General features: G+C 41.3%; 4 protein-coding genes across 4 annotated transcripts; 1 reads left to right on the top strand and 3 right to left on the bottom strand.

Moving 5' to 3' along the window:
* Positions 1-732: 732 nt before the first annotated feature.
* LOC136440282 (serine/threonine-protein kinase SBK1-like) lies at positions 733-6289 on the top strand. Its single transcript, XM_066436218.1, has 3 exons — positions 733-1024; positions 1753-1819; positions 3525-6289. Exon 3 carries the CDS (start codon positions 3614-3616, stop codon positions 4610-4612), a length of 999 nt encoding a protein of 332 aa, XP_066292315.1. The 5' UTR covers positions 733-1024; positions 1753-1819; positions 3525-3613; the 3' UTR covers positions 4613-6289.
* A 2335-nt stretch (positions 6290-8624) lies between these two features.
* Positions 8625-11070, bottom strand: LOC136440276 (galactosylceramide sulfotransferase-like). Its single transcript, XM_066436209.1, has 2 exons — positions 10778-11070; positions 8625-9843 (listed from the first exon to the last, which is right to left on the bottom strand). Exons 1-2 carry the CDS (start codon positions 10936-10938, stop codon positions 8661-8663), a joined length of 1344 nt encoding a protein of 447 aa, XP_066292306.1. The 5' UTR covers positions 10939-11070; the 3' UTR covers positions 8625-8660.
* A 3013-nt stretch (positions 11071-14083) lies between these two features.
* On the bottom strand, positions 14084-20096 carry LOC136440286 ((3R)-3-hydroxyacyl-CoA dehydrogenase-like). The gene is made up of 9 exons (XM_066436225.1): positions 19984-20096; positions 19394-19578; positions 18277-18408; positions 18025-18120; positions 17372-17457; positions 16526-16613; positions 15805-15847; positions 15266-15340; positions 14084-14542 (listed from the first exon to the last, which is right to left on the bottom strand). The coding sequence occupies exons 1-9, from the start codon at positions 20048-20050 to the stop codon at positions 14532-14534; spliced, it is 783 nt and encodes a 260-aa protein (XP_066292322.1). The 5' UTR covers positions 20051-20096; the 3' UTR covers positions 14084-14531.
* Positions 20097-21021: 925 nt separating this feature from the next.
* LOC136440663 (cholinesterase 1-like) lies at positions 21022-26292 on the bottom strand. Its single transcript, XM_066436759.1, has 6 exons — positions 26150-26292; positions 23893-24153; positions 22973-23128; positions 21692-22720; positions 21396-21562; positions 21022-21176 (listed from the first exon to the last, which is right to left on the bottom strand). The coding sequence occupies exons 1-6, from the start codon at positions 26290-26292 to the stop codon at positions 21022-21024; spliced, it is 1911 nt and encodes a 636-aa protein (XP_066292856.1).
* Between the last annotated feature and the right edge of the window lie 185 nt (positions 26293-26477).

Here is a 26477-nt window from a genome sequence, read left to right as displayed (position 1 = left end):
AGCATTTTTCTCGCTCCTCTTACGTTTTATTATCATCATAATAATTTTATTCTTTCGACGCTTTGGCAAGGATGTTAACGCTTGCTTTAAATATGTGGTCCGAAAGAAAACGATATGCTGTTGTAATTAAGACCCGGGGTAGTGCTAAGCTCTAACAACATGTTTCGTACGCGGGGCGCCTCCCTCCACGGCTGGTACAAGGCTCTGCATGACGTCGGTTTGATAAATCGGCTGATGTAGGCGGTAATCACTCTAGCGGGCTCGTGGGGTAGCCTCGCCAACAGCCCTTCTCCGACGGGCAATTGTTGTAACCGTGTTTTTTTTTCGTCGCCTGATTACGTACTCTGATTTCTGGTAGGCTCTAGCATTACATTCTAGGGTCTGCGAAAATAGCAAAAGAATTACAGAAAAGGTAGAATTGAATATGCCAGGAAGTTTTATTAAATAGCCGTCAAAACTCCTTGGAATTTTTTTCTTGAGTCCGCAGAAGGGTCTGGTAGGGTGACTAGATTTATGTTGTGATGGCTCAACACAGGTGGCTGTTGTTGCAAACGGAGCTATCGAAACATGGTTTTAATCGCAAAGCGGTATGCAATCAGTAGCAGAACAGCACTATGGAAACTTAGACCGCAGTAGAGCCTGAAATGGGAGGCTACATCATGACTATTCCCCGGCCTCCCCAAACAGTGACATCATGGGAATCTAATGCGCAAGCGCCCCAGGCGAGCTACCCAAGATCCCTGTATCCATCAGTTGTGACCATAACACGTCGTCTTGTGTTGCAGTGTTCCCGCTATATTTAGACCGCATCATATCATTTCTGATACTAAAAGAATCCAGACCGCCGCGATCTCACCGTCCCCAGCAGCAGACCGTTACCAGAAATTTGCCGGGCGGACTAGGGAAGGGGTTATGGCGGGTAGCCGGGAGTAGCGAGGCCGTGAGGAGCACCCGAACATCCTGCGGCCGGGCGCCGTACGCGCACTCCCGCCCACAAGTGACTGGGAGACCATACGTATACAAGGTGCGGTCATACTTAACGATTCTACGGATTGAAACACGCTCTGCTTAACACGTATCAAAATTGATACTAGATTTTAGAGCGACAGTGTGTATGTATAGTATTGATATACCGTTGTATACCTCGCTATGTGACATGATTTATAAAAATCTATACGAACGGCACACGCTTTTTAATAGCTTTGTGTGTTAGCGATATCAAATTATTCACCGTTAACAGAGTGTCGTAGTGAAGCGTGCTAGCGTTGTCAATGGAAAAACCCAGCACAAGCCCTAGCTGTTGTGTCATCGTTTTTAACACGGAATATTCACGATTCAAACACCCTCTCGTAATTTATTTTATGTAGCAAGGAAGGCAGTGCGTATTTAACCTGTTGTAGTTATGGATTTGTATAGTGTATAATGCGGAAATTGTAGAGCCAGGAAGTGTGTAGATACACTAGGAGAAAGAGGAAACAACTTAGCAAGGGTCGACTAGAGTGCGTGTGTGACGAAATACATGTTTACATGCACATCGTCAGACAAAGAAACACGGGCGGTTTAACGGTTGGGTGCCCCCGCCCTGAATGATGTGAATCTCCCGTCACTACAGAACAAAGGGCCCGTCGCGTGTACGGCACGCGTTCCCATCCCCTTCACACACTGACTCAACAACAAGAGCGCAAACGGATTATCTTTTATGAACTGTGTTTATAGACCAACACTCACGCCATCCCCTCTTTGTCTCCACAGAAACTGAAATGACAAGCGAAATCTAAGACGCCGGAAAACCTGGGTCACATTTTCCACGGTTGTCTCGGTAAATATTACGTTCCCGTATTTTATTTTATCTATTTATTTTTTAGTCGTATTTCCTGGTACGATGGTGAACTAGATATTGTCGCCCGTCCTTTGTTCTTTGTGTTACAAAAACGGGTTATGAATCATGCAAAGATGTTGTCGATATGGGTGGTTGCCATGTAGGGCGAACGACTTGGCTTGCGTGAGCTCGAGCTATTTCTTACCCTAGGGCTATATACCAGATATGTATTTACATATATTTGTACACGCTGCTTCGTTTTTATCAGATTTGTTCGGTATCTGTGTTGTGTTTGTTGCGTTGTCGTGTTGTTTACATCGCTAGAAATTCTTTGGTAGAGATGGTTTTTGATAGGAGGGGGAGGGGCAGACATCTGTCGCGTTATTCCCCAAACGGGAGGCAAGGGCACCGCTTTTGAATGAAGCGATTGTTTTCGGCGTTCCCTGGGACGACCGTATCTCATGCATAAGACGGTATGCCTCCCCCAAATGTCCCCCAAACGGGGTAACCCTGTCTGTATGCCTTATACATATCCCATGCCATATGGCGACACAGTTTCCTGGTAATATGTATATTTTTTTGGCCAGACTGAAAATTTTCAATCGCAAAAGGCGATGATGCCATATTTGTGAAATAGGGCTTTGGCTGAGGTCGGAAAGTGTTACGATTAAAAGGGTCAGAAAGATTTCGTCAGATCTGGATATTATTATGTACACTTATACAATACGTGAAATATTTCCGTATGATACTGTGGTTGTTAGCAGCATATTTTAGCTGTCTAAAAGGAATCGGAGCTTTTGAAATGCAACAGAAACAAATATTTCGCTATCCAAATAAACAAACCACAAGTGCTTCATTTGTTCTGTCAAATATCCATCGTTATATGATATCAACCTTGTAATTTTTCGGAAATTCCATGTTTGTTTTTCTGTCTAATTTGCCAAAATTGTGTGTTTTCTTGTAAAAGAGCAATTGATCCAGTCATACCGTAAATTTTCTTCTATGCCATAAAAACAATCTGTCCAATTTACGTCCCCATTCCTGAAAGCGTTGGTTAAATTTTACGACCTATCGTCATTCGGTCAGATGGTGAGAAATCAACAGTTGCGGTTTAGGGCGCCATGTTCTTTATCACACCTCGTCCAAAACGCCGCCTAATCTTATGGGGGGAATTGCGACCTCGTTTGCTTTCTCCCCAGCTTTCAGTCTTCCCAGTAGTGTTTCGTTATCACGCTTGGAATCACTGTCCGGAAAAATGGATTGGAAATCCAATCCTAGTGCCGGGATTGTGGGGGATTGTTCGTTGTTGATAGAAGGGTTTTTGTAGCAGCTGGTCGTGGATTATCAGGGAAAGATAATCGTCTAATCTTGTGAAATGAAAATAATTAAACGTCGTTGATTGACCATACACTGGGCCACCAATTTTGTTTTAATCTATTTTCACAGCGGTATTAGAATCTCAGTCTGTGGTACGGCTTGTATTTTATTTCTCCGTTTTAGGACCTTGTTCCTTATTTGCAGTCATCACTTCGCTGTATATGTTTCCATAGTGTATTAAATAGGGGCAGACCCCTGCTGACGAATTCGCCTAACTAGTTGACGGGTAATTCCCTAAGGTAGCCGCCTAACAGCCGTTCGTGTCATCGTGTTTCTCTCTTTCTCACGTAGCAAGCTGAGAGTTTTAATTTTGTTCCTTTGTTTCCAGACGTTTGAAGTGGATTGGGCGGGGGCGAGTCCGCAGACGACGGGAGAAGAATTAGTCCAGAGCCTGGTTCAAGAAAGCAGCATTCAGGGATGTCTCAAAACGCCAACAAGAACGCCAACGCCTCTTCCTCCTCGGGCTTCGAACTCCCGAAGGTGGACGTGCACAGCCACTACCTCATCGTACGGGAGGTGGGGAGGGGCACCTACGGGAGGGTCGACTTGGCCATCCACAAGGAAACGGGCACCAAGCTAGCGCTCAAGTCCGTGCCAAAACGAACGACCAGACTTCGCGATTTCTACAGGGAGTTCACGCTCAGTCAGTATCTCTCAGCCCACCCGTTCATAATCACCACCTATGACGTCGCTTTCCAGACAAAACATTATTTCATCTTTGGACAGGAGTACTCGGCTGTCGGGGACTTGTTCGAGGCGATCCCGCCACAAGAGGGATTGCCGGAAGAGACGGCTAAACTGTGCGTGCAACAGATCGGATCGGCGCTTGAATTCATGCACGCGAAGGGACTGGTGCACCGAGACGTCAAGCCGGAGAATATTCTCCTATTTGACCGAGATTGCCGTCGGGTGAAGTTGATGGATTTTGGCATGACGAGGAAGTGCGGCACGCATGTGAAAAAGATCAGCGGCACGATACCCTACACCCCTCCCGAGATTTGCCAGGCCGCCCATAACGACGGCTTCTACGTAGAGACCAGCGCGGATGTCTGGGCGTTTGGCGTGCTCATATTCTGTATGCTGACAGGGAACTTCCCTTGGGAGAACGCGGAGGACAGGGACTGTTACTTCACCGAGTTCGTCGGCTGGCAGAAGCGCACCACCAGCGGCGTGCCCTCGCAGTGGAAGAAGTTTACTCCCCGTCTCATGAAGTTCTTCCGCAAGTCGTTGGAAATCAAGCCGGAGAAACGCTGTCAAATCAGGGAGGTGTACAAGTACATCCACTACGACTGGCTGCTACCGCCTCTCAACGGAAACCGGTGGGTCCCCATGACGTCACCTACAGAGACAGGTAGCACGAGCACGGCAATAACCGATGACGTGGTACAGCCATGCGCAGTAGAGGTCCTGTTATGAAGGAGTAAAGGATCACGGGAAAAATGGCGGTCAAAATAGTCAAGCCTATAAGAATGTAGCTCTGTTGAAGTGTGTAAACAGTTTTGCACGACCCAATAGGACACTAAATCAGTACCTATGGGGAAGAGCTAGACGTAACTGAGAATGTAGCCCGGAAAAAAAGAAGCCAAACTAGAAGAGTTCTGTCTGTACGTGCTTCCAAAGTAAAGCGTGTTACACAATTCAGTTGTCCCAGTTCGCGGATCAAGAAACCTCTTCTATGTCCGTTAGACCATAGGCTTGACACGTGTATGTATGCCACACGAAATATGTGCAGTGATTGGTTCTTGAGGATCACGTGAGACTACACTCTGTAGTTGTCATGTCTGTATACTAGTAGGTTTACAGGACGTTTTCGTGTGGCGAGAAAAAATATTCTACAAGCTGTGACTTTGGTTTGAATGTGAGGAGAATTCTGAATCCATAAAAGATGATGGCCTTTCGGACGGAGTACTTAAAATTGTTCACGTTAAGATCAGAGAAAGAGGGTACCCAGTGCAATGATGTGTATGCCTTGGAAAAAACCCTAGGGCTTACACAAACACGGCTTGAATACAGATTTACTTCGGATTACCATCCTCATTCAAACCACGAAACATCCATTCTGTATGGTAGATTTGAAAACCATCTCATCCAAAAAAGACCGTATTTCGAGAACCAATCTTCAAGTCATCGGCGAAAATTACTTTGAGCTATTATTAGAGCCCAACACGCCATGCTCCAGTGACAACTAATTGTCTCTTGACGCAGTAGCTGCCGATTTCTAATCATGACATGGCCCCAATTACTCTAGGGCGTGGTTAGGTTGTCAAATCGTCGCCAAATAAAAGTTTCAGGGACTCAATATGAAGATCAGATTATTTTCCTTCGACGTAAGAGGCTGAATTGCGAAGCGAGAGTCATTATCTCGTAATAAGGAATGAAACAGAGGTCATTCCTTCCATCACCGTAACCCCCCTCCCCCAAAATGGCGGATGTCATCTACCATGTTGCATGCTGTTTTCTGTAAAATAATCGTGTTCGTGGCGGCAAATGTAAAAGCAATGCTGATTGGTCAATATGGGGACAAAGAAGAGATGAATATTTTCTCTGTAAAAGCGGATAAGGACTGTATACCAATGATCTCGTCTATCGCCAAAATATGACAGGGTACCAAATGACAGAAATTAATTGTACGGCGTAGACTTATTATGTGACACGGATATGGTACAGAAATGCGTTGGTATATGAAGACAAAAATAGAAAGAGTAAGAGAGTAAGTGTTTTTTGGAACAAAAAGTACACGTAAGTTATTTCGTGGTATGAAATATCACGTAAAAAAGAGTATACTTATGACAAAGAAGGAAGAAACAGAACAATACATTGTGACTGTACACAGTCAGTAGGGCAACAGAAATAGAACAGACTCATTGGCCGGAACAGTAACACTTAAGTACAACACGTAAGAATCGTGTACTTTTGTACTTCAAAAGAAGAAGTGTCGTTCATCAGTGACCATGGCTATCCCTTGTACAGGTCAACATTTGTCCGATATTTTTTGGTAGTTCGTGTAGACGTTGTGACGGCCAAACTCACTTTCAGACCAAACTGTACATAAGATGACTTAAACAATAAACTGTCCTGGATTACAATAAGAAATGTTATGTCTTTCCTTGAATTTTTCTTATGATAGAATGTGGAATCGTAAGGCAGTCTTAAGCTTTGTGAGTAGAAAACACCAATGCTTCTATTTTCTTTCCTTACAGTATTTAACTAATCTGTACTATAATGTGCATTTGCAATCCACTTTACAACTAACACTAACACTATTTCTGTGCAAGATGAAATGTAAACTAGCAAAGCATCCCCTTTTTGATTGAACATAGGAAAGCATTGTGTATGACTTGTCAAGCATATGACATTGTTAAATGTTATGAGGAACAAAAAAAAAGACGAGCTTCACGCATGTACTTGACCTAGACAGGAAACGTAGGTGACTTCCTGCATCACAAGTGACTCACAGACTGTCTACTTGTGCGATTTTGTCTTTCGTCTCCTGGGCATAGCAGACATCTGGCAAACCACCATAATACAGCCAATAAGCCGAAAGCCTTTTAGAGAAGTCGGCACTGAGTTTAACCCTTGACCTTGAGTGGGAGGGGGTGACCTTGACCTCACAGTGTTCGCACATTTCCTCCCGTTGTCCCTAACTAGTAGAGCTCGTATCTGGTTTCGCCAATACGTGCGAAATAATTGTAAATCCGCAACAAGAGCATGCATAGGTAGATTTAAGGGCTAAGACCCAGTTAACATCGATCCTTGAAAATCTTTCTTTGCTTGAAATTTCTGATCCAGTTTGTATACCTTTACCAGTTTGGTGGAATTTCTTTCAGTTCATTAGTGTTTTTTTGGGGGGGGGATTAACAGATTGTGTAAGGACAGATTGTGCATGACTATTGTGTGGACTGGTATCATACAGTGAGGGTAGCCTGGGTGCCACCCTCCGTAGTAACCGTTGGCTCAATCTTTTCGCTTGCTAACCACGGTTGCCTACCTAGCAAGCGACAAGATTGAGCCAGCGGTTACTGCGGAGGCTGGTACCCAGGCTACAGCGCGGGTGGATAATGGGAACTGGGGTCAAATGTTAGCTCGCTGTTTAACCCCTTGAGTGAATTGTATGTTGAAGAATGAAGCATCTATTGCTTAAACATTTCTGCAGTTAGGTCGTTCAAGTTTAAGGACTATCAACATAATTTTGATTTATTCTTTCAACAATTTATCAACATATGATTTTACACAAAAAGGGGATTTTGATCACTATATTTCTAAGCCATAGTTTATGTTTAAAACCGATCCTGTTTTTTTCTCAACCTTAGAATCATAATGTTTAACCTCCATTAACATTAATACACGAGGTTACATAAATTCGCGATCTCTACTGCAGCACCCCCAGGTGTGTACAGTTTAGATATGTAGGAGTGCATTATGCTGTTGGGTTGGAGGTCTGTTTGGACGTATCTTTTCATGGTCCCGGAATTATGTACCCTGGTGGAATTATGTAAGTAGATCATGAGTATTTAGGTACCGCTGTCTGCCTATCCACCACGATCGTAGAGGTCTTGGTTAGGAGCGCCGCCTATCTCTCCGAAGACAAAATGCAGCAAATGTGCGAAGATTGCAAGCCTCGTAGGAGTGTTTTTATTTGTGCTCGAAGAAAGTGCAAATAACACAAGGTGAGTTAGATTGAAGATCTTTAATTGATCATAATTATCTAATGCATACACACGTTCATTGCTCAATTTCAAAATACACTCACAATGAAAAGAGCTATGCTATGACAATAATGACATAATATGACATGACAAAATATTTGATATAAAAAGACACGATAGAATCACAAACTGCAAAAACTAACAATTTTATAAATCTTATAAAAATTGATTTTTTATATGTACACAACGAAATGAAAGCAATATCACTTAATCTGCGATACATTTATATTAACATCTATGTATTACGGAATCACATTTCTCTTACACTTCTTAGAAACCTGAAAAGAAGTTGACGATAGACTCCAAGTCATTCAGCCGTTGCTTACGATCGACAGTGTACTTCCAAGTTGGTGGTAATCTTTAACGTAAATTGAGTGTTTCGGTATCATTACAATATATGACTTTACATTCCATTAAAAATGTCAACTCATTTCATAATAAAAGATCCAGTTATGCTACATCTTGCATTATCGCTGACTCACTCCCACTGCAGACATGTGTTAGACAAAAACGCATAATTATCAAATTAATATGTCATCCTAATCATCCTTACAGGAATGCTATCGTACATTTGAGAAATTCGTACACTTGAATATGATGCTGCGTGCAGTGATTTCAATATACAATACAGTGCATGTAATTATAATAATAGAGGGCAACTAGCAAAGAAAATACTTAAAGCATCAATACCAGATTTTGGAATTATCAATCAAAGTAGAAGTTTTTGTAATATACTACGAGGCATTTGCCAAGAAGCTTTACATTTTGATGTGAAACAGTTTTATCATAAGATTCTTATCTAAGATTTTTGGTTTTGGGTATTCAATGGCGCTTCTGACTGCAGCCGAAACGTTTGCTGGCATTTTGTGTTTCTTCTTTATAACATGAGTCCAGTCGTGCCACTCCATTTTCAGTTTCAGACACAGGCTCGGATCTATGTCAAACTCGTTATGCCAAGCTGTTCTTGGTATGGTTAAGACGCCAGTTGCCCAAGTAAGGACCGCCTTCTTCTTCGCTTCATTCTTCTCGCGTGAATCCTTCCTTTTAGTCGTTTCATTTACTGCATTCATAGGCAATTTTATGATTGAATCGCTACAATACGAAGTTGTTGACTGAAGTACCTTTTCAAAATGGCGGACTTCTTGGTGAAAGTCTTGGTCTTCTTCTTGAATCTTCCGCCAAAGCGTGGCGTTGAAGTAATCGTACAGCTGGTAATCAACATTGCTCCACTGTCGATGCATGTGTATTAGTGCTGTAGTGTTTGTTGTTGTCGGCTTTAGATAATTCCGGAGATTTTTGGGTACATCGTTGTAAAGAATGTCTTTTAAAGTCCAGCACATCATCCGCCTCAGCAAGACGAGAGATTCGGGGAAATGTTCTAAAATCAGAACCAAATCGATTTCTTTGGATATCTTTTGGATAAACTCATCAACAGAAGATTGGTCATCGGAAAGTCCAAGTGGAAAGCCAAGGTCGTACGCCATAAAGTTCTTCGTATGTGTAAACGGACTACTTGTATGGCTAATGGCGGGGTTTTCAAGAAAAGAAGCAACAGGATCTGGTCCTTTGAACACGTGTAACTTTTTGGCAAGGTGATACCAGTTGAAGACAGAGCGGAGTTGAGCCAGTGGATGCCTCAGTATAGAGATGTACACAGTATCAGGAGGCATAAGATGGTCCAACAACTGTCTATGGTAAACTGTGTGATCAACTAGCACGTTGTAAGTACCATCAGCCGATGGTATGAAGTCTCCTTGTTTCATGAAGTTGGGCCAGCCAACGTCAGACTTGATAATAGGTAGGACGAAAGTCAGGTTGTGTTCGTAACCGAAACGTTGGAAGATGCAGGTCGTTGTTGTGCTTCCGGCTTTGTGCACTTTCACGAACATGAAGTTTTGCTTGATGTCACAGATCTCTTCACCATGTTTACCCGAAAAACTTCTGTTAATGAAATGTAAACGAAGTTGCTTTAATTTACGGACATTGAAAAATAGGGGTATAGTTTTTGGGCTGTGTGTGTGTGTGTGTGTGTGTGTGTGTGTGTGTGTGTGTGTGTGTGTGTGTGACAATGTGTGTGTGTGACAATGTGTGTGTGTGTTTCCGCATTTTGTGGTCAATCTATCTGAAGAACCTGTGAATGGATTACAATAATCTTTTGTAGGGAGGTTTGTCTTTTGAAAACTAGTGATCAAGGTTGATTTTTGGTCCCTTGGTGAGTGACATTGGTAGTGCAGCAGAATTTCCGTTTGTTGTATCTTTGATCCTGGACGTGCTGTGGTCTTGGTTTTAATAGTGGCAGCTTTTGATGTAAGAAAGAAGTGGTGGAGGTTTAGGCCGCCTAACAGTTTTCTCTGGACTGCAGGTTTTTTTATCCCATGTTTCGGGGAGTATAAAAAAAGAACAAAGAAACGACGGATTTCAATGATGAAGGTACTAAGTATTCGGGTAACTAAGACAACGATGTTCAACGAAATGGCATAATTGATGAGGAAAATTAGCATGTTTTTTTCCAATGACACATGTAATTCATGGCAGGTGGAACATCTACAGAACTAGTATGTAGTTCACCAGTCTAGTTATACCTATAGTATTTAGTTCACCTGTCTAGTTGGCGTAAAATAAGGACAAATCTAAGTTGGTAGGTGCTTCATGCCCTGAGCGGATAGATACAGGAGAATTTGGGGGTGATAGACAAGTTTTGTTGGCTGCTTCATGGTTGTCAGCTTCTAGGACTTTGACGTGGTTCCTAAGTAGACCATTGTGGCTGTCGGTTGGAGAAGCATGTTTAAGATTAAAATGTGGATAAGTTATTCTATGACGACTTGCTTAGATGTATCTTTTCATAGTCGTCGATGATCAGATCTGACTAACTCACCTGTTGGGCATCTTATGTGGTGGTGTCCTGTTGGACAGTGGGGGTCCATCCTTATACATGGTTGAGAAGAAATAGCTGGAGCCCACATAGGCGAGGAGAGCCGCCATTACAAGGACGTATCTACACGGTGTTGCCCTCAGTCCTGACTTGTGGGGCGCCATGTCTTCACCTTAGTGCCGGAAAATTTTCGGTTACTGCACAAAAGTACCTCACTTCTTTACAGCCTCTGGGCAGCTTTTTATTAAGACAATGAGAGAAAGTGTTAGACAAAAATATAACAGAGATGCAAACTTCAGTTCTAAAGTTCTAAACTTCAGAACTAAAGTTCGGCGATTCCATACCTTCGCCGAATGATGTTAACTTGTATGACATATGTGTTTTGAAAGGTGTGTTATGGATCGAATACTTAATGTATGATGATGTTCACCTTCAACTAACTTCCAAATGCAAGTATCATATTACCGTCATTTGCAACTTTGAAATCATAACATTTTCTCATCAATTGAGCAAATTATGTCCTTATTATTCACATAATCGATGTATGAATCGGTTTTGCTCTCTATATCGCAGTTCTCAATCCATATGTCATGAAGCGCCATTGTGAAAAGCACTGACCACATGTTCAATTGACCAAAAGCCTGTCACTGTCCATATGTGTCCTTGTATATAGGTGCCCATGTATATAGGTCGTCATCCAAAAAATAGCACATTGAAAGGGAATTTAAACTTTTCCTCATTAATCATGTTTAAGAAGGTCGACCTGGTTTGCATAGAATGCATCTAACTATGTTAATCACCACTTATCGTTTCTACCTGCCCCAAACAATCAAGATCCACCAAACCCTGCTTGAGTTATCCTCCTCCAAAATTTAGATTAAACATGCTCACTATAGTACCGTAGGGACCCCCCAGAAGACCCATCTTCGAACTTGACCTTCGTTTTCCCTACCCCCAACTAAATTTCATTACGATCCATTTAATTTCTCTCGAGTTATGCCACCAAGAAACGAACCGACAAACACAAAAGGTCCACTGTAGCACCAAAGGAACCACTCAGAGGACCCATCTGCGAATTTGACCTTTGTCTCCCCAACAAAAACTCACCTACCAAAAATCACCAACATCCATCCATGGCATCAAGAGTTATATCGCCAACACCATCACTCCACAAATCCGGACCAAAAATATACCCTTCTGCCTACGGCGAAGGCAATTACAGGATAGAAGTCCTACTGCTAATAAATAGATAGACGTATACTAGTAGTTCGTATAGTTCTAACATATCCATAAACATATATACTTACGCATACATGGTATTAGAAAAACACATAACAAAATATAAGCTTGCGTATTGAAAATCATACTTTACTATATTATACTATACTGTACTATACTATACTATAGTATACTATATATATGAATAGGGCTTTTCGAGATTGCTCTCCTTGTAGATCTTCCCAACATTGACCGTAACTTGGAAATGCCAACTAATTCGTCGAAATCTATCTTCGGAAAAGCAGTAGTACAGTAGGCTTTCAAGTTTTGCTTTCCTTTATAAAGAGGACGCGTACGGTGCGTGTGTCTGGTGGCACTGTTCTAGACAATGGGTCCATAGCTTTAATTATTGATCTTCTAATTTCATTTGAAAATATTAATATTTGATAGATTGCCACACCTCTTTGTATGATTGTATCAAAGGGTGGTTCGTGTAGGGGTCAAAGGTTAAAGGGCAGATAGCCGGGTCAAAGCTACCACCCTGCGACGGCTATCATATCAAAATGTATCCCTCAGATACCCTACTTTTTTTCAAATCATAAGGCAAATTTGCCATCTCAGGTGTTACTGACATCTCAACTGGCCCATGGACTAAAAGGGTAATTTCAAAGCTCTTCTGGCTCACAAGTTGATCCTAAAAACTTTCTAAGTCACGTACCAATAATGAATTATTCATACTGTATTACTTCTATGTATAGTTGGAGTCAGTGCTATGTGTAGTTGGAGACAGTGCAATATTTACATAGAGGCGCTCGTGGATTACCTTTTGTTTGCTACCTCTCAATTGTGAAATTGTTCACAAACCTGTCACCATTATCATTTCAGTGTAGAATGGTGTGAAAATGACAATGACTCAAACATACAGTGTATGGAAAAGCCCCCGCGTGTTTTGCCATGTTACGCCATGTTTAGCCTCTACCAGGCTCCACAAGTAGCTAGAAAAAAATGATAGAAATTGGCCAAATAGACGGATAATATGCCAGAGGAGTTAGTCCGCTTAGGCGTTACAGCATGCGACCAAACTCCTTTGCATGTTATCCGTCTATTTTGGTCAATTTCTGCTAACTATTTTTCCAGCGACCTGTTGAGCCTGGTAGAAGCAGTACGCCATGTTGACAAACCTCTCTTCAAGTAAGGTCAACGTTCTACTTATGTTAGAAAGATACCAAACAAGACTTGCCTTTCTAACGACTTCTAGTTAAAATATCACTTAATTTTCACCCTTAGGTGCTTGTAGTACTAATAGTCTGCCCAGGTTAGTGAAAAGAGCGATTCTGATGTAATCATTGACAGACATGAAGCCAAGATTGGCCGCCTATCTGTTGGCCGTGAAGGTTTTTGTCAGCGCGTCCTTGGGTGGACCCCTACTCTTTTCGATAACTGTGGTGTCTTTTAACGTTCTTGAGTTGTAGTTCTCCGCAAACACGGAATCTTCATCTAACGTTGCTATTCGAGCCAAAGCTAAGTTCTAGTTTTCACCTGAGTACAGTGTAGGTAGTGTCTTTCTTAAGGATACAACATTAGGGCATGACAAGAGGTTGAAGCCAGGACCTCATAATTCTGGACTAAACACTCTAACCAACACCACCACGGGGTATTATGTGCTATCAGTGTTCATCAGAAACGCATGTCTGGGCCATACATCTTGTAAAGAGAGCAAGATGAAGATACGACAAGAGTAGAAAACATGCACATTCTACGGAATGTGTCTCTCTTTCTAGCGCCATTATCTTCGAGAGTTCAATACCACCACTGAATTATTGGCAGTAGATCGAGAAATGGTCTTACATGTAAATATACGTACCTTAGCACACCAATAGATGTAGCTGTAGTTTTAACTGGGAGTTAAAGGTGCAGGTAAATGCTGGCGCTTACAAAAAACGTTGCCGCTAGAGCTAGTTCACTGTGGTGTGTGCCGTAATTTAGTTAATGTCAAAGGCGTGGTGTCCAAAATGATTTATGCAGAATACAATGGTTGAGACAGTGGTGGGACGATGCTATTGGTGTATGTTTCACAGCTCATGATCACTTCAGTTCGTTGGTGCTGTAACCACGCGTAAAGCCCCCCTCTTATTGGACCCGTGGCACGCTGGCGGCGTCGCTGCGTCCTAAACTGGACTTGTGTTACCCTCTACTTTATAATTGGAATATCAATAAAAACGTACAAGTTGTTAGGTATTAGTATTAATGTTTACTGAAAATACCAATTGTTTTTTTTTTTGGTATGATTTTTAACGAAAGAACGAATTTGCGTATGTGACAATTGTTTGGTATAAAAGTATGTATCATATGAACAACATCTATTTTCATATCAATCTGTATGAATTTTTAACTCACTGCAGGTTCTAAATGAAATTAAGTTGCTCAAAATTTTGAGTAACATCAAGATATTGTTTACTCTGTGTAGCATGTCATTATCTTGGCACGTGAAGTTCTCTCCATTCGCAGCCCAAATCAGCCATGCCGTTCCACTGGAATCCTATTGCCCACCTGAATAAGGAAAATAAAACATCTAACACATTACAGGTCCCTATAGGCATGCTGGGAAAATGGAGCACCAAGTTGGGCACGCCAAATCATCACCATGACTACGGACATAATACGCATGCGCCGCACACGAGTTGATTTGGTTAGGCCCCATGAGTTTCGACGTCCTGTTTCAATTCCATTTTCTGTAATATGACATACGTTAATGCTATAATAAGGAAATCCTTTATCTAAAGACTATAGTATTTCCTATCAATCACAAGCAATGAGTCTGCACCCCTAATATACCGGATTCCGTCTTTTCGAAACAATATTGTTTACAGTAGGCAATATTGACCGACAGGGGCCATACATATTACTTCATTTGTCAGATATTTTACGAACTAGATACACACAATTATTTCTATGTGAATTCCTAATACAATGCAATGTTTAATGTTATTGAATACGGTGGAATTATTCGTCTACTTAGTAATTTTTTACATCTTTCCGTAGGAATGCTAAGTATACGAATACAATTGTCATGTACATACAAAATGACTGTGCAATGTTACTGTCAGTAGGTAAATTGTAAGTTTATTCAACTGTATATTGGTTTCACGGGATGCTAAATATCCAAACACGTAGTGCTTTACAACAAATGCAATGTATATGCAAAATTGCTTGATGAACTTGAACGCATAGCATTTGAAACTTAGAAACTTTGAATACCTGACCAACACTTACCAGTAATGTCCACCACTTGTCCTGTCATGTAGCTGCTTTCCTCTGATGCTAGGAACAGACACAGGTTTGCCACCTCTGAAATATGGAACAGAGTATAATATTCCAGATTAATAACAAGGATGATTAAGGCAGACTTTGAATGAAAATGAATCCATATTGTTTCTATATGTACATTTCTGTTTGCATGCTATTGTGCGTTTTACTGGTACTAACCAACGAGTTTCGTGAGCTAAAAGGCATATACTGGCGCTCGTTTTATTGAATTGATACGAACAAACATGTAAAAGCGAATTGTACGTTTTTGTTTGACATCAATTGATATGCATATACATACATACATACATACATACATACATAGTCATACATATAAGTTGGAGCATTCACAAAGCTCAGTCTCAAGTATTCTCTGCATATACATCAACATTTTAGAATAAATATCAAAATGTATACTTTTATCATGTCTATCAGTAGGTCTACGTATTATCGCATCATGTCTCGAAAGGCGTCAGAGAGATAAAAGAATATGTTTCATCACCTACCAGATGGTTTACCAGCCCGTTTTAAGAGGGTCTTCTCCTGAACCTGAAAGACATGCCAGTATACCTAAACTTGATCGAGTGATGAGTACCTTTCATCGAATACAACACATTTTTAAAGCACACATTAGGCACATGATGAAACGTCTCTACAATACATGCCTAAGTCTAACGATAACTTTAAAATATAGACTACATTCCAACTAGGAAAACTAGCCTAGCCCGGCCACACGACAGGGATTGTTGTAATGTAAAATCGTACGCGTGTTATATATTGCCTTGATATAAGTGATAAACCTGCAATGGTAATGGTGAGATGTTACAAACAAGTACAGGTCGATTACATTGAGATCTCTTTGTTAGAAAATGGGTAAACGTTCGAGGGCATTTCTGGTGTAGAAATAGAGTAATGATGTACAGATTTTTTTTTCAATTACATTTTGTCGTAACAGCATCGAACATTAACTTATAAATGTTTTAATGATCACGGTGTGATGACGTCACTAATGTTATGATAGAGTCATAATGACTAGTTTTTCTCCGACTACAAACCCGTCAAAACACCATCGTATATGATGACATAAAAATATTTTCATAATTATGTTAATAAAATCAAACAAGATGAATACAATCCTCAAATTCTAAATTCAATGAGAGGAAATTTAAGATTCCATTTGTACAGTTATTATATTAATCACCTATCAGCCATTTTGCCTTTACTCACATACTCCAGTCGTTCCTGTTCGTATGACTTATCCACGATGTCTGTATCGATGATCGTCGGAACTACCACATTGCAACGGATCCCGTACCTGTGTTAGAGTAACATGCGTTGACTGAGCAGATTGGATAATTAAGTTTTTTCATGTACAATAACCTAGATATATGCAGCACGTCGGCAGAACGTAATACCTATACGGTAATTAGCCTGCTATTTAAACCTATTGAAGCTGCCGAATCTCTTTTGTTCTCTTTGGTCAACGTTGCATCGGAATAATTGACATTGCATAAGATATGTCTTTGGACACAACTATATGAATCTATATACGAGCAAACACCACCTTAAACGCTTACGTTCTGCCGACTTGCTGATATAGGCTGGTCTTGTCATATCATTCATTTCTTATAAATGACGTATTTAGTGACATATAAAATGAAATAAAAACTGAGCCGTATCAGTTAGATTATTAAAACATATTACTTAACACCTTTTTCCAATATATTGTATTATCAATGAAAAATATATTTTTCGTAAATCTATCTTACAACATTGTATAGTATGGCAGGACGTAAATGAAGTTTCTTGACACCGGGACAGAAGTACAATGCTTTCCCATGTTGACTTACACTGCATTTCTACCGATAGTGATTACAACAACGGTAAATAACAGAAACATTCTAACATATATAGAGCCCTATGCAATGTGCGTATATAACACTCCACTTATATACAATTTGTTATTCCCACACTGTGGAGCTCCAACACTGCTAAGTCATTTCAAATGTCTACTTCTATTTTCTAATACAGTTTTCTTATGAAGTAAATGAAATTTACTCAGCCAGAACTTACTCAGCCAGTTCTTTAGCAATACCCCTTGTCATGGACACGACTGCTCCTTTAGTGCCGGAATAGTGAGTAAACTCGTGTTGGCCTACCTGCACAGACATATGTAATTGCTTATTAGAGTTCACAACATGGCTTTGGTAATGGAACAACTAAATAGACTGGTTAACTTGGGGTTGAAAAATACCGAAAATTTATCAGATGTTCTGATTTAGAGCTGGCTTCTGAAAATTGGAAATCTATTGGAATTCTCAAACATTCTTCAGACACAGATTTAATTCTATCATGCAACGTGAACATCTAGCTTGCTTACTTGCTTTTTTCTACTAATTCTTTCGGCCAGCTAGAATGTTAGGTAGTCAATAACAACCATTTTGCTGTACATTTAGTTGTCTGAATTGAGTACATCGTGGCATAAAATTTACGTATTTTTCAAAATTTGTCAAGCAAGAAAAAATATGAATAATCTTTTCAAATTATGTCAGTATGTATAAATATACTACTAAAATTTGACGTAACGTACGTACGTAGTTGTTGTTGAACTCCTAATAGTCAAGCAGGCAGATAAATAAGAACATAACAAAGGAAACAATTAGAAGAAGGAAAAAAACAATTTGCAGTTCCTTTTTAACTGGGACGTATCAAAACGCCTAACATACCCTTCCGCAAATGCTGCCCATGGTGACGATAGAACCATTCTTCACTTTGTCTTCCACCATAAGTCTCGCCATGGCCTGTGCCACAAGAAACGTTCCCTGTAATTTTAAAATCAAATTCTTTAAGAAGTCCTACAATCTGAATCTACAGGCTTGACAGTTAATGTTATTAATATCACAACCCTCATGTTTATTACGAAGCGTTTTGAGACAATATTTTTGTAAAGAAGATACACAGAAGACAATGCTTCTTACCTTTTGGTTGATATTAGTCACCTTGTCATACGTTGCTTCGTCCATATCTAGAAAATAGGACGGTATGGCCACCCCTGCACAAGTCACAACCACGGAGGGAGCACACGTGTAGTCCTTCCTCAAAGAAGTGACCTATGGGGAATTTTCGTGGTTAATGATTAACGATTGAGACAGTTGTTAATACTGCAAGTTCGTGCCCGTGGGCTAATTGCAAATATATTGTATAAATATAGGGAAAAACATACATGTGACAGTGACTGTAGACTACTAGATACGACTGTTGGTTATATCTAGACAAGCTGAGTTTGACTTCTTTTTTGTATACAGCCTTTCTACTAGGTTCTGCGACGGCTGGGCAACCGTTGAGCGACCGATGAGCCCCCGAAGATTTGACATATCCTTCAACGAACTTCATAGGTAACTGGTTTTAAAACGTTTTTATTTGTCTATTTTCTTTTTAAATTATGCTTTTATATCTTGCATCATATTACAATCATGAAATCAGTTGTAAAATTAATCCAATTTTCTTTTTTGTACGGTCGTTCAGCAGTCACCGTGTGGTGGACATGGGACTTTAGCATCGAACGGTAAATAACAGTCGTGGTTTCTTAACGTTGCACGGTACAGTATTATGAATGAATGAATGAAGACCTTTATTGTACATTCGTGCCCCGAGGGGCTAAATACAGGTCGTTTAACATAAACCTAACTAACATGTAAGTGGCATACACAGTGAAATGAATACAGTACATAGTTAAACATAACGTTACGTGGTAGACGAAAGTGATAAGCTAAGCTAATCCAGTAGAGTCAACTTCTTCTCGCTTCTTTGTACATGTGTAGATGTATGAACAGATCATGTTTCTTGTACAAGGGTTGTCTAGACGGAACAAAAATATGAATTTATCCGTTGCGTTTAAATATTCAAAGTATGGTAATTTCTCATTTATACGTTTGAAAAGAACATTTCTTTCTATATCGTAAAGATAACAATCTAAAATGAAGTGTCGCTCATCTTCTATTCGATTACAATATTGTTATGGCGTATATAAGAGGTAAATTGGTTCGAATTTATAAATTTTGCAAATTTTCGAAAACACACATATGTAAAGGTTACCATTTCATTGACAGATTTGGAAGACGCCACGTCAGTCTTATAGAAGCGGTGTTGTTGTGATCCCATGTTCGGCAAAGACGCCGCCATCTCTTGACCTTTGCCCTCGTTGATGTCTACCACGACAACCGAGGCTCCTTCCCTGGCGAATAGCTGGCAAACTGCACCCCCGATCCCACCACTGCCGCCTATGAAAAGAAGCCAAACAAAAAGACCTCATTTGAAGGTAACTCCAAAGTCCATAGTTCACCTTAGTACAACCACAGTGCCATAAACTATCCTAATGGTTTGTTGTTCTTAGCCTAACGTAGTCAACAAAACAGCGACAGAAGTGATAGCGATCTTTATATGAGTCTAGATTAGAGGAGGCGGGATAAAAAAGATTACATTGGCTCTGTGTACCTAAAATTACAAGAGCGTATGAAATAGCGGATTAGTTACATTACAAGAGTAATCCAACTGTACCTACTATTCAAGATTAGATTAAGTCATGGAGTTTCTTGGGCAATAACTATTCCTTACTATATCAAGGTAATGAAAGAAATATGAAGCAGATATTTATGTATCTATTGAATCATAACTGCTAAGGTTACCTGTAACTACAGCTAGCCTGCCCGCCAGCCTGTCGAGACCCACAGCTTTTCCAGACTTGTCCGCCATTTTGTTTCCTCGCCAACCACACCCCGACCGGTGCGTGTTATAAGGAATTGTGGGGGATGTTATCTGAATGCCTTCCCGCTGGTAATAGCAACATGCAATTTCCCTCTCAGATACAGTAGTAAGTAGCAGCAACAGCGATAGTAGTAGTAGTAATACACGGCTGCAGTAGTAGTAATAGTAGCAATGGTAACAGGAATAGTACTAGTAGTAGCAATCGTAGTATAAGTAGTAATATTAGTAGCAGCAGTATCAGTCGCAAGAATATAATGATAGTAGTAGTTGTATAGAAAATGTTATAAGATACATTTCGGTAGTTGTGTGTGCTCTGTACAAGTATATTTTTTAAGAGAATGTGAATAACTTTTTGATAATTTTTTTTTTGGGGGGGGGGCAGAATCGCTTAAGAGTTCGGGTATCTATCAGGTATCTAGGTCAGACACACATCATGTTTTCGTAACACAGCAAGGCGTTAACACTTTATTAGCACGACAAATACACACCAGCATTTAGAGACAAACAGAGCACAGCAAATAAACAGTTAACCATTAGTATCCTGAGCTCTAGAGAAGCAGAGAGAGGGTTAAAAAACTGACACCACTCTTCGGAGTAACTACGTAAATAGCAATGTTTACAATCATGACAATCGATCGAAGTACTAAAGAATGAAGAGCTGGTATGAATGATATTGTAAAGATAACTACGTACATTCAAATACGTATTGCTTACATTTGCGAAAGTGTATGTCTTCAATATCATCGCATCAGACTATGACAGAAACTGTGGAGTTGCAAAATATATTCTGATGTATTCATATCTCGTATGTGTATATTTGGATGTGTACACCAGAACTATATTTGTAGGCCAGCTTAATCAATTACAACTGACTAGCGACTTGCCTATGTGATACATTGAACCGTACTTCTAGCCGTACACCTTTCGATTCCACTCTGTGTTATTGAAGGAAGCATCCCTCACAGAATGAAGATGCTCGTGATGAAGCTGATGAAGTCCTTGAAGACGTTCAGCAGAAGAGCCAGCGTCAAACTCTGTCCCCAAACAGCTGGGAGGACAACGTCTGCAGTAGTCTGGCACTGGACGGGCTCTGACGTCACCAGGTCTTGAGGACCTGATTTAGTAAACAAACAAACAAACAAACAAACAAACAAAGTATAAAAACGGAAAACATAACCAAAGTCAAACTTACAAAAGTCAATCTTGCAAAAGCTGTAAATTTTTGTTCTTCAAAAAGCCAATTTTAAATCTAGATCAAAGCTTCTGCTCTTTGGCATCTAATAAGTAACTGTAAAACAGTGATTGCATGATACATTACTTATTAATTTCTCACCTCTTTTGTTGATGAGAGATGGCACGTAGACATCCCACATCGCACATTCTGTGGTCTTCCACCCGTTCATCGTGCCCTGGTCCCGTCCGTCCAGCAGCATGTAGGCTCGGTCAGTCTCCGTGAACGGGTTCCACACAGGCTCGTTGGTGTTGCGGTCGTTCGGGTCACTTGAAAAAGAAGAATCACAACATTTTAATGACACGTTACAGCCCCCCTCTCCCTGGACCCGTGAATTGGCACGGGTAAAAGTTAAACTGAACTGGAGCAAGATCAAAAGAATTTACAACAATTTTTACCCTGTTTTGGCAAAGTTTGCCCAGTGTCGCATCATCTTGCGAGATACTTCGGCATCCTCTGAGCTGTAACCGTACGCCGGCACCGTGGGCAGCCCGAACACGAACTGTACTTCTTCAATGTGGGTCGCGACCACCCAGTCGGGGTAGCGTGAGTTAGACGGGCGATGGCCGAACTCGTACATGTACACGTTGGTGCCGAACCGGGCATGGGCGCGTGCCGTGGCAACAGCCGGGCAGACGAACGAATAGTCTCCGCTTGCAGCAACCAGGATGTCCCGGTACCTGGTGTCGGCGTCGGGGTGTAGCCAGTCGGTATACTGGAACTCGACTGCCTCCAATGCCAACTCATTGAACTTTTCTGGAATCACTACGTCGATTGCCTGCGTGAATTGTTCTTTATCCACCGAACTCAGTGATTCAACACTAAAACCAGAAATGCCCAGGAAAAAAACCCCTTCGTTTGTATTGGCCCCGATCAGAATGTCGGCTCTTTTGAACATGCCATCATCGAGCAAGTCCGTTGGGTTTGCAGGGATGAAGTCGTTGTCTGACACTGGACTAAAACGAGAGGGCGTGGCAAATTGTTCTGCATCTTGAGATCGTAGACAGGTCAGTAGTGCTGCTGTACCTTGGTCAGTTGGGCACCCGAGAATTTCAGAAAACGCCGTTGTCTTGTCGGTAGCGTCGGACATGGTGTCGACCACACCCGGTAAAGAGACGGTGCCGCTCTGCAGAATGGCCCGACTGAAGACGTTTCTGCTCTCTTGTGACAGGAGATGGAAGCCTACGCTAGCCGCACCCGCACTTTCACCGAAAATGGTCACCTTAGAGGAATCACCTCCGAAAGATGGTATGTTGTCCTGTACCCAGTGAAGGGCCAGTAACTGGTCCGTCAGACCCATGTTTCCAGGCGCGTCATCAGTTCCTGTGTACAGGAATCCCAGCACGCCGAGCCGGTAGTTAACGGTCACCACGATCACTCCTTCTGTGGCAGCGAGAATCCCTCCATTATACAGTGCTCCAGCCCCGCTGGAAAAAACAACAACAAGAACCTCCAATGATTTCTTAGTTAATGAAAAACAACGAATGCTCACACAAAGGCAGAATAAACAGTAGCCAGTCACAAAAGATAGCAAAGAACACGCTTTAGTTTTGTCATCTTGCTATTTCGACAAAATATGTACAAAGAAATAAGGTGAACAAAATATGCAGACTGGTCCATTGTCTTCTTTGCCAGTTTCTTGGAATGCAAAGAAAGAAAAGAAAATGCCTGAAACGTACCTAGAGAATCCCCCTCCGTGTATCCAGACCATGACAGCGGCTCCAGTAGGTACGTCGGTTGGCTGATAGACGTTAAGATATAGACAGTCCTCGCTGGTCGGAGTGTTCAGGAATCCTTGTGCATTAAACGGTCGTTGAATACACGCATTTGGATCCCTAGGACGGTATGGGAAATTTGCCTCATAATTACTTAATTTGTACCGTTAAACCATTATGATTTGTTTCATTGCACGTGAAAATGGGCTTTTCGTGTAAAAGAGATAAATGTACGTATAGACTTTCATGTATATTAATTTCTCCGAATCAAAAGAATGTATTGATTTTTAGATAGTAAAAAGGACAGAATACTGACCGTCCTTGGTTCTAGGGCAAATATGGTATTGTTTAGTTGCTAATTGATCTTTATCAAGAGAAATGAAAATAGCGCGCATTTGGTCCCCTTACGACTATAGCTCATGGTAAAAAGTTAGCTTAAAAACAAACAAAAGTCGATATGCTTATGGTACCAAAATACCATTATCTTATCATCAGCGACAATATTAGTATCATTTAATAATCATAAACAGTTACAACAAGTGTTCACCCATCTGATCTCGAAATGAACATTGAACTATCAAAAATTATACTAGTACTTCCATCCCTTGATTACAGTTGCCAGGTTATTGAATATGAATGACGTCACAGTAAACAGCTGATTTGAGACCTGGTGCCTTGGCTCACGATTGACTTACTTTCAGAAGCAGGCTAACGAAATATCTTAAAAGTTTATTTATGAATAAAAAACCTATACTGAAGCTTCGCCATTTTACTGAATACGGCAGCCGGTACAGAACCTGGCAACGTGTGTCATGTTCAGGTAGTTTGAGAATCAAACAGTGCATAATTATCATCGTGATTTTATACAATTGCAAGATCCTTACGTTGTTGCATTGTAGACTCCGTCCCACGGAGGTAGGCGTTCGGCACGCCGAAATCGCCGCTCGCCGACCGGAGGATGTGCGAAGGGGACCCCGAGGAAGGCGTGAACTGTCGTCCCGAACACGTCCTGCTCCAGCCCGACAAGTCTTCCCGCAGGAGCCGTCACTTCAGCCGCTGCCTGGACTGTCACTGGGCTGAACATGGCGGCGCAGAGGGCCGCTAGGATGTACACAGCCATACCTGATAACTTCTTCTCAACAGCGCTGTAGAACATTATACCAAGGGAATGTTACGCAAAGTAGCTCTAGAATATTTGTTGGTTTGCCTTTATAATATATACTTCAACCCTTTGCGTTCTTAATCCCTATTTCTACAGTGCTCACAGAGAAAAATATTTAGTCAATACAGCCGTGTTAAAATGTTACAGATTGGAAAGTGAATCTAAAACATGTCATTCCGTCCATGACCTCTGGTTTGAAGCATCTGTCCAGTCCTTAAGTAACAATCTTTTAACAGCATATAAAGAGAGAAAGTCTATGACAATTTGTTCCTTCAAACATACCGATCCAGAGTACCCAATGGATCTAATGTTTTAGCATCTTATTTAACATCAATTGTTCCCATTATGTGATTACAAATATACATTGTAGCGCAGATACGATGGGTATACAAAGATACCAGTAATGCCAGTAGGACAACATACGATCAAGCTGATTAAGGTTAGACATCCAGGTAACAAGATACGCCAAAATAGTTACTCAAGCAAGTGGATAAATTTCAAAACAGTCAGATATTTCAGCATACAACGTTGTATTGACTTACTATTCTATCTAACCATCTGAAATTTTCTTCACTTCGTTAACATAATCTATTCAGAGTTTTGGTATAAAACCTGGTTGTGCCAGATCTTTCCTTGGTGATCCCTAGACACTGACGAAAGATAGCGGATGCTGTCTGAAACGTCTGACTGTTTCAAAATTTTATCCAGTAGCTTGAGTAACTATTTTTGGCGCAACATACGATTAGTTCGGGTCGGACTTTGAAAATAAACTAATAATGACGATCAGTATATATATTCATACATCGATTTCTATGTAAAGAAGGAAGATGTTACCTGTAAAGGTTTTCACTGCTGTGGCAGAATACACTGCTCCATCGGCCGCTGTGACTGACGGTACGTGTCACAAAATGACTGTGAGGTCTATTTGTGTTAATCTTTGTTGTGGAGATCAAATAAAATCACCTGTGTAACTGATGACAATGTGGGTCATATATATTTGACATCCTTGTAGACTTTAGATAAGATACTTGAGACTTAAGATCTGGTGTGAACTATAAAACTCACAGCTGCTTCTTGGTTGCTAAACTAATTTGTACATTCATATATTGATTTATAAATAATGAAGGAATATCTTACCTGTCAACGTTTTCACTGTTGTGATGGTCTCCCCTCCACCATTGGCATATGTGTCACCTACTCACCCCGAGGTCCATTTGTGTTATTCATTGTTGTGGAGATCAAAGAAAAATCACTTATGGAACTAAGAACAATCCGGCTATGTAAAAAATACATAATAAAAGGCTTGGCATCTTTATATTTGTTCCTGCGTAGGATAACATTTGTCCGAGGTTAGCAAAATGTTTGATAGATCTGTTCGATACCAACAAGGGCTTTGATTCGGTCTACTACTTGAACTTACAACCTGCTTTTACAGGCTAGCGCTCGAGTCTAGCCTGTGTTTACAAAAGCTCTCAGGCGGAGGTTAATAACCCCCATCTGGCGATTACATGACCAGCAGGCCGCTAGGAGCGCGATTTGTCAAGCTTAACAGGCTCCAGCCGATTTTTTTTTTTTTTTTTGTTTATGCGTAATACCCCCATTCCACTTGGACGGCGCTCTCACCGCGCTCTCACGGCGACCTTAAATTGGCCAGGGCGCCGTGAGAGCGCCGAACTCCTGAAAAACGTGCTCAGGTGGAATTTCTACGGCGACCCTTACGCACTCTCAGCGCGACCAAAATGTCAAATGTCAGCAGCTTTTTATGAGCGACCAAAGATTTCACAGATCACTCAACGAATTCCAGAGACAAAGAACGATTTTTTGTAACGTTTTGTGTGCTTTGTTGTTTTCTCAGTCACACCTTTACCTTTTGCATCATATTTGAATGATAAAATCAAGGGGAAAACAGATTCGATTTTGGTCGCTGCACGGTCGCTCGGTGTGTGTTTACCACCATTCCACTTGGACGGCGCTCTCACCGCGCTCTCACGGCGACCTCATTTTCGCCAGATCGCCGTGAGAGCGCCGAGAGCGCCGAGAGCGACGTGGGAGCGCGGAGGGAGCGCGGCGAGAGCGCCATGCGCGCCATGAGCGCCGTCACCTCGGCGATGGTTTTGAACATGCTCAAAACCTTCGCCGTGAGAGCGCCGAGGATGGATATAAAAAAACGAGCGCCGAGAGAGCGCGGAGCGAGCGCGCTGAGCGCCGTGTGAGCGCCCAAGGTGGGATCAAAGGGCCGCAGCGAGCGCTCAAGGATCGCAGCGAGCGCTCTATGAGGATTGAATGGTCTTAACTGTAGTTCAAACA

The sequence above is a fragment of the Branchiostoma lanceolatum genome, chromosome 8 (genome assembly GCF_035083965.1).
Source record: "Branchiostoma lanceolatum isolate klBraLanc5 chromosome 8, klBraLanc5.hap2, whole genome shotgun sequence".
NCBI lineage: Eukaryota > Metazoa > Chordata > Leptocardii > Amphioxiformes > Branchiostomatidae > Branchiostoma > Branchiostoma lanceolatum.
This window is presented reverse-complemented; position numbering and strand designations above follow the sequence as displayed.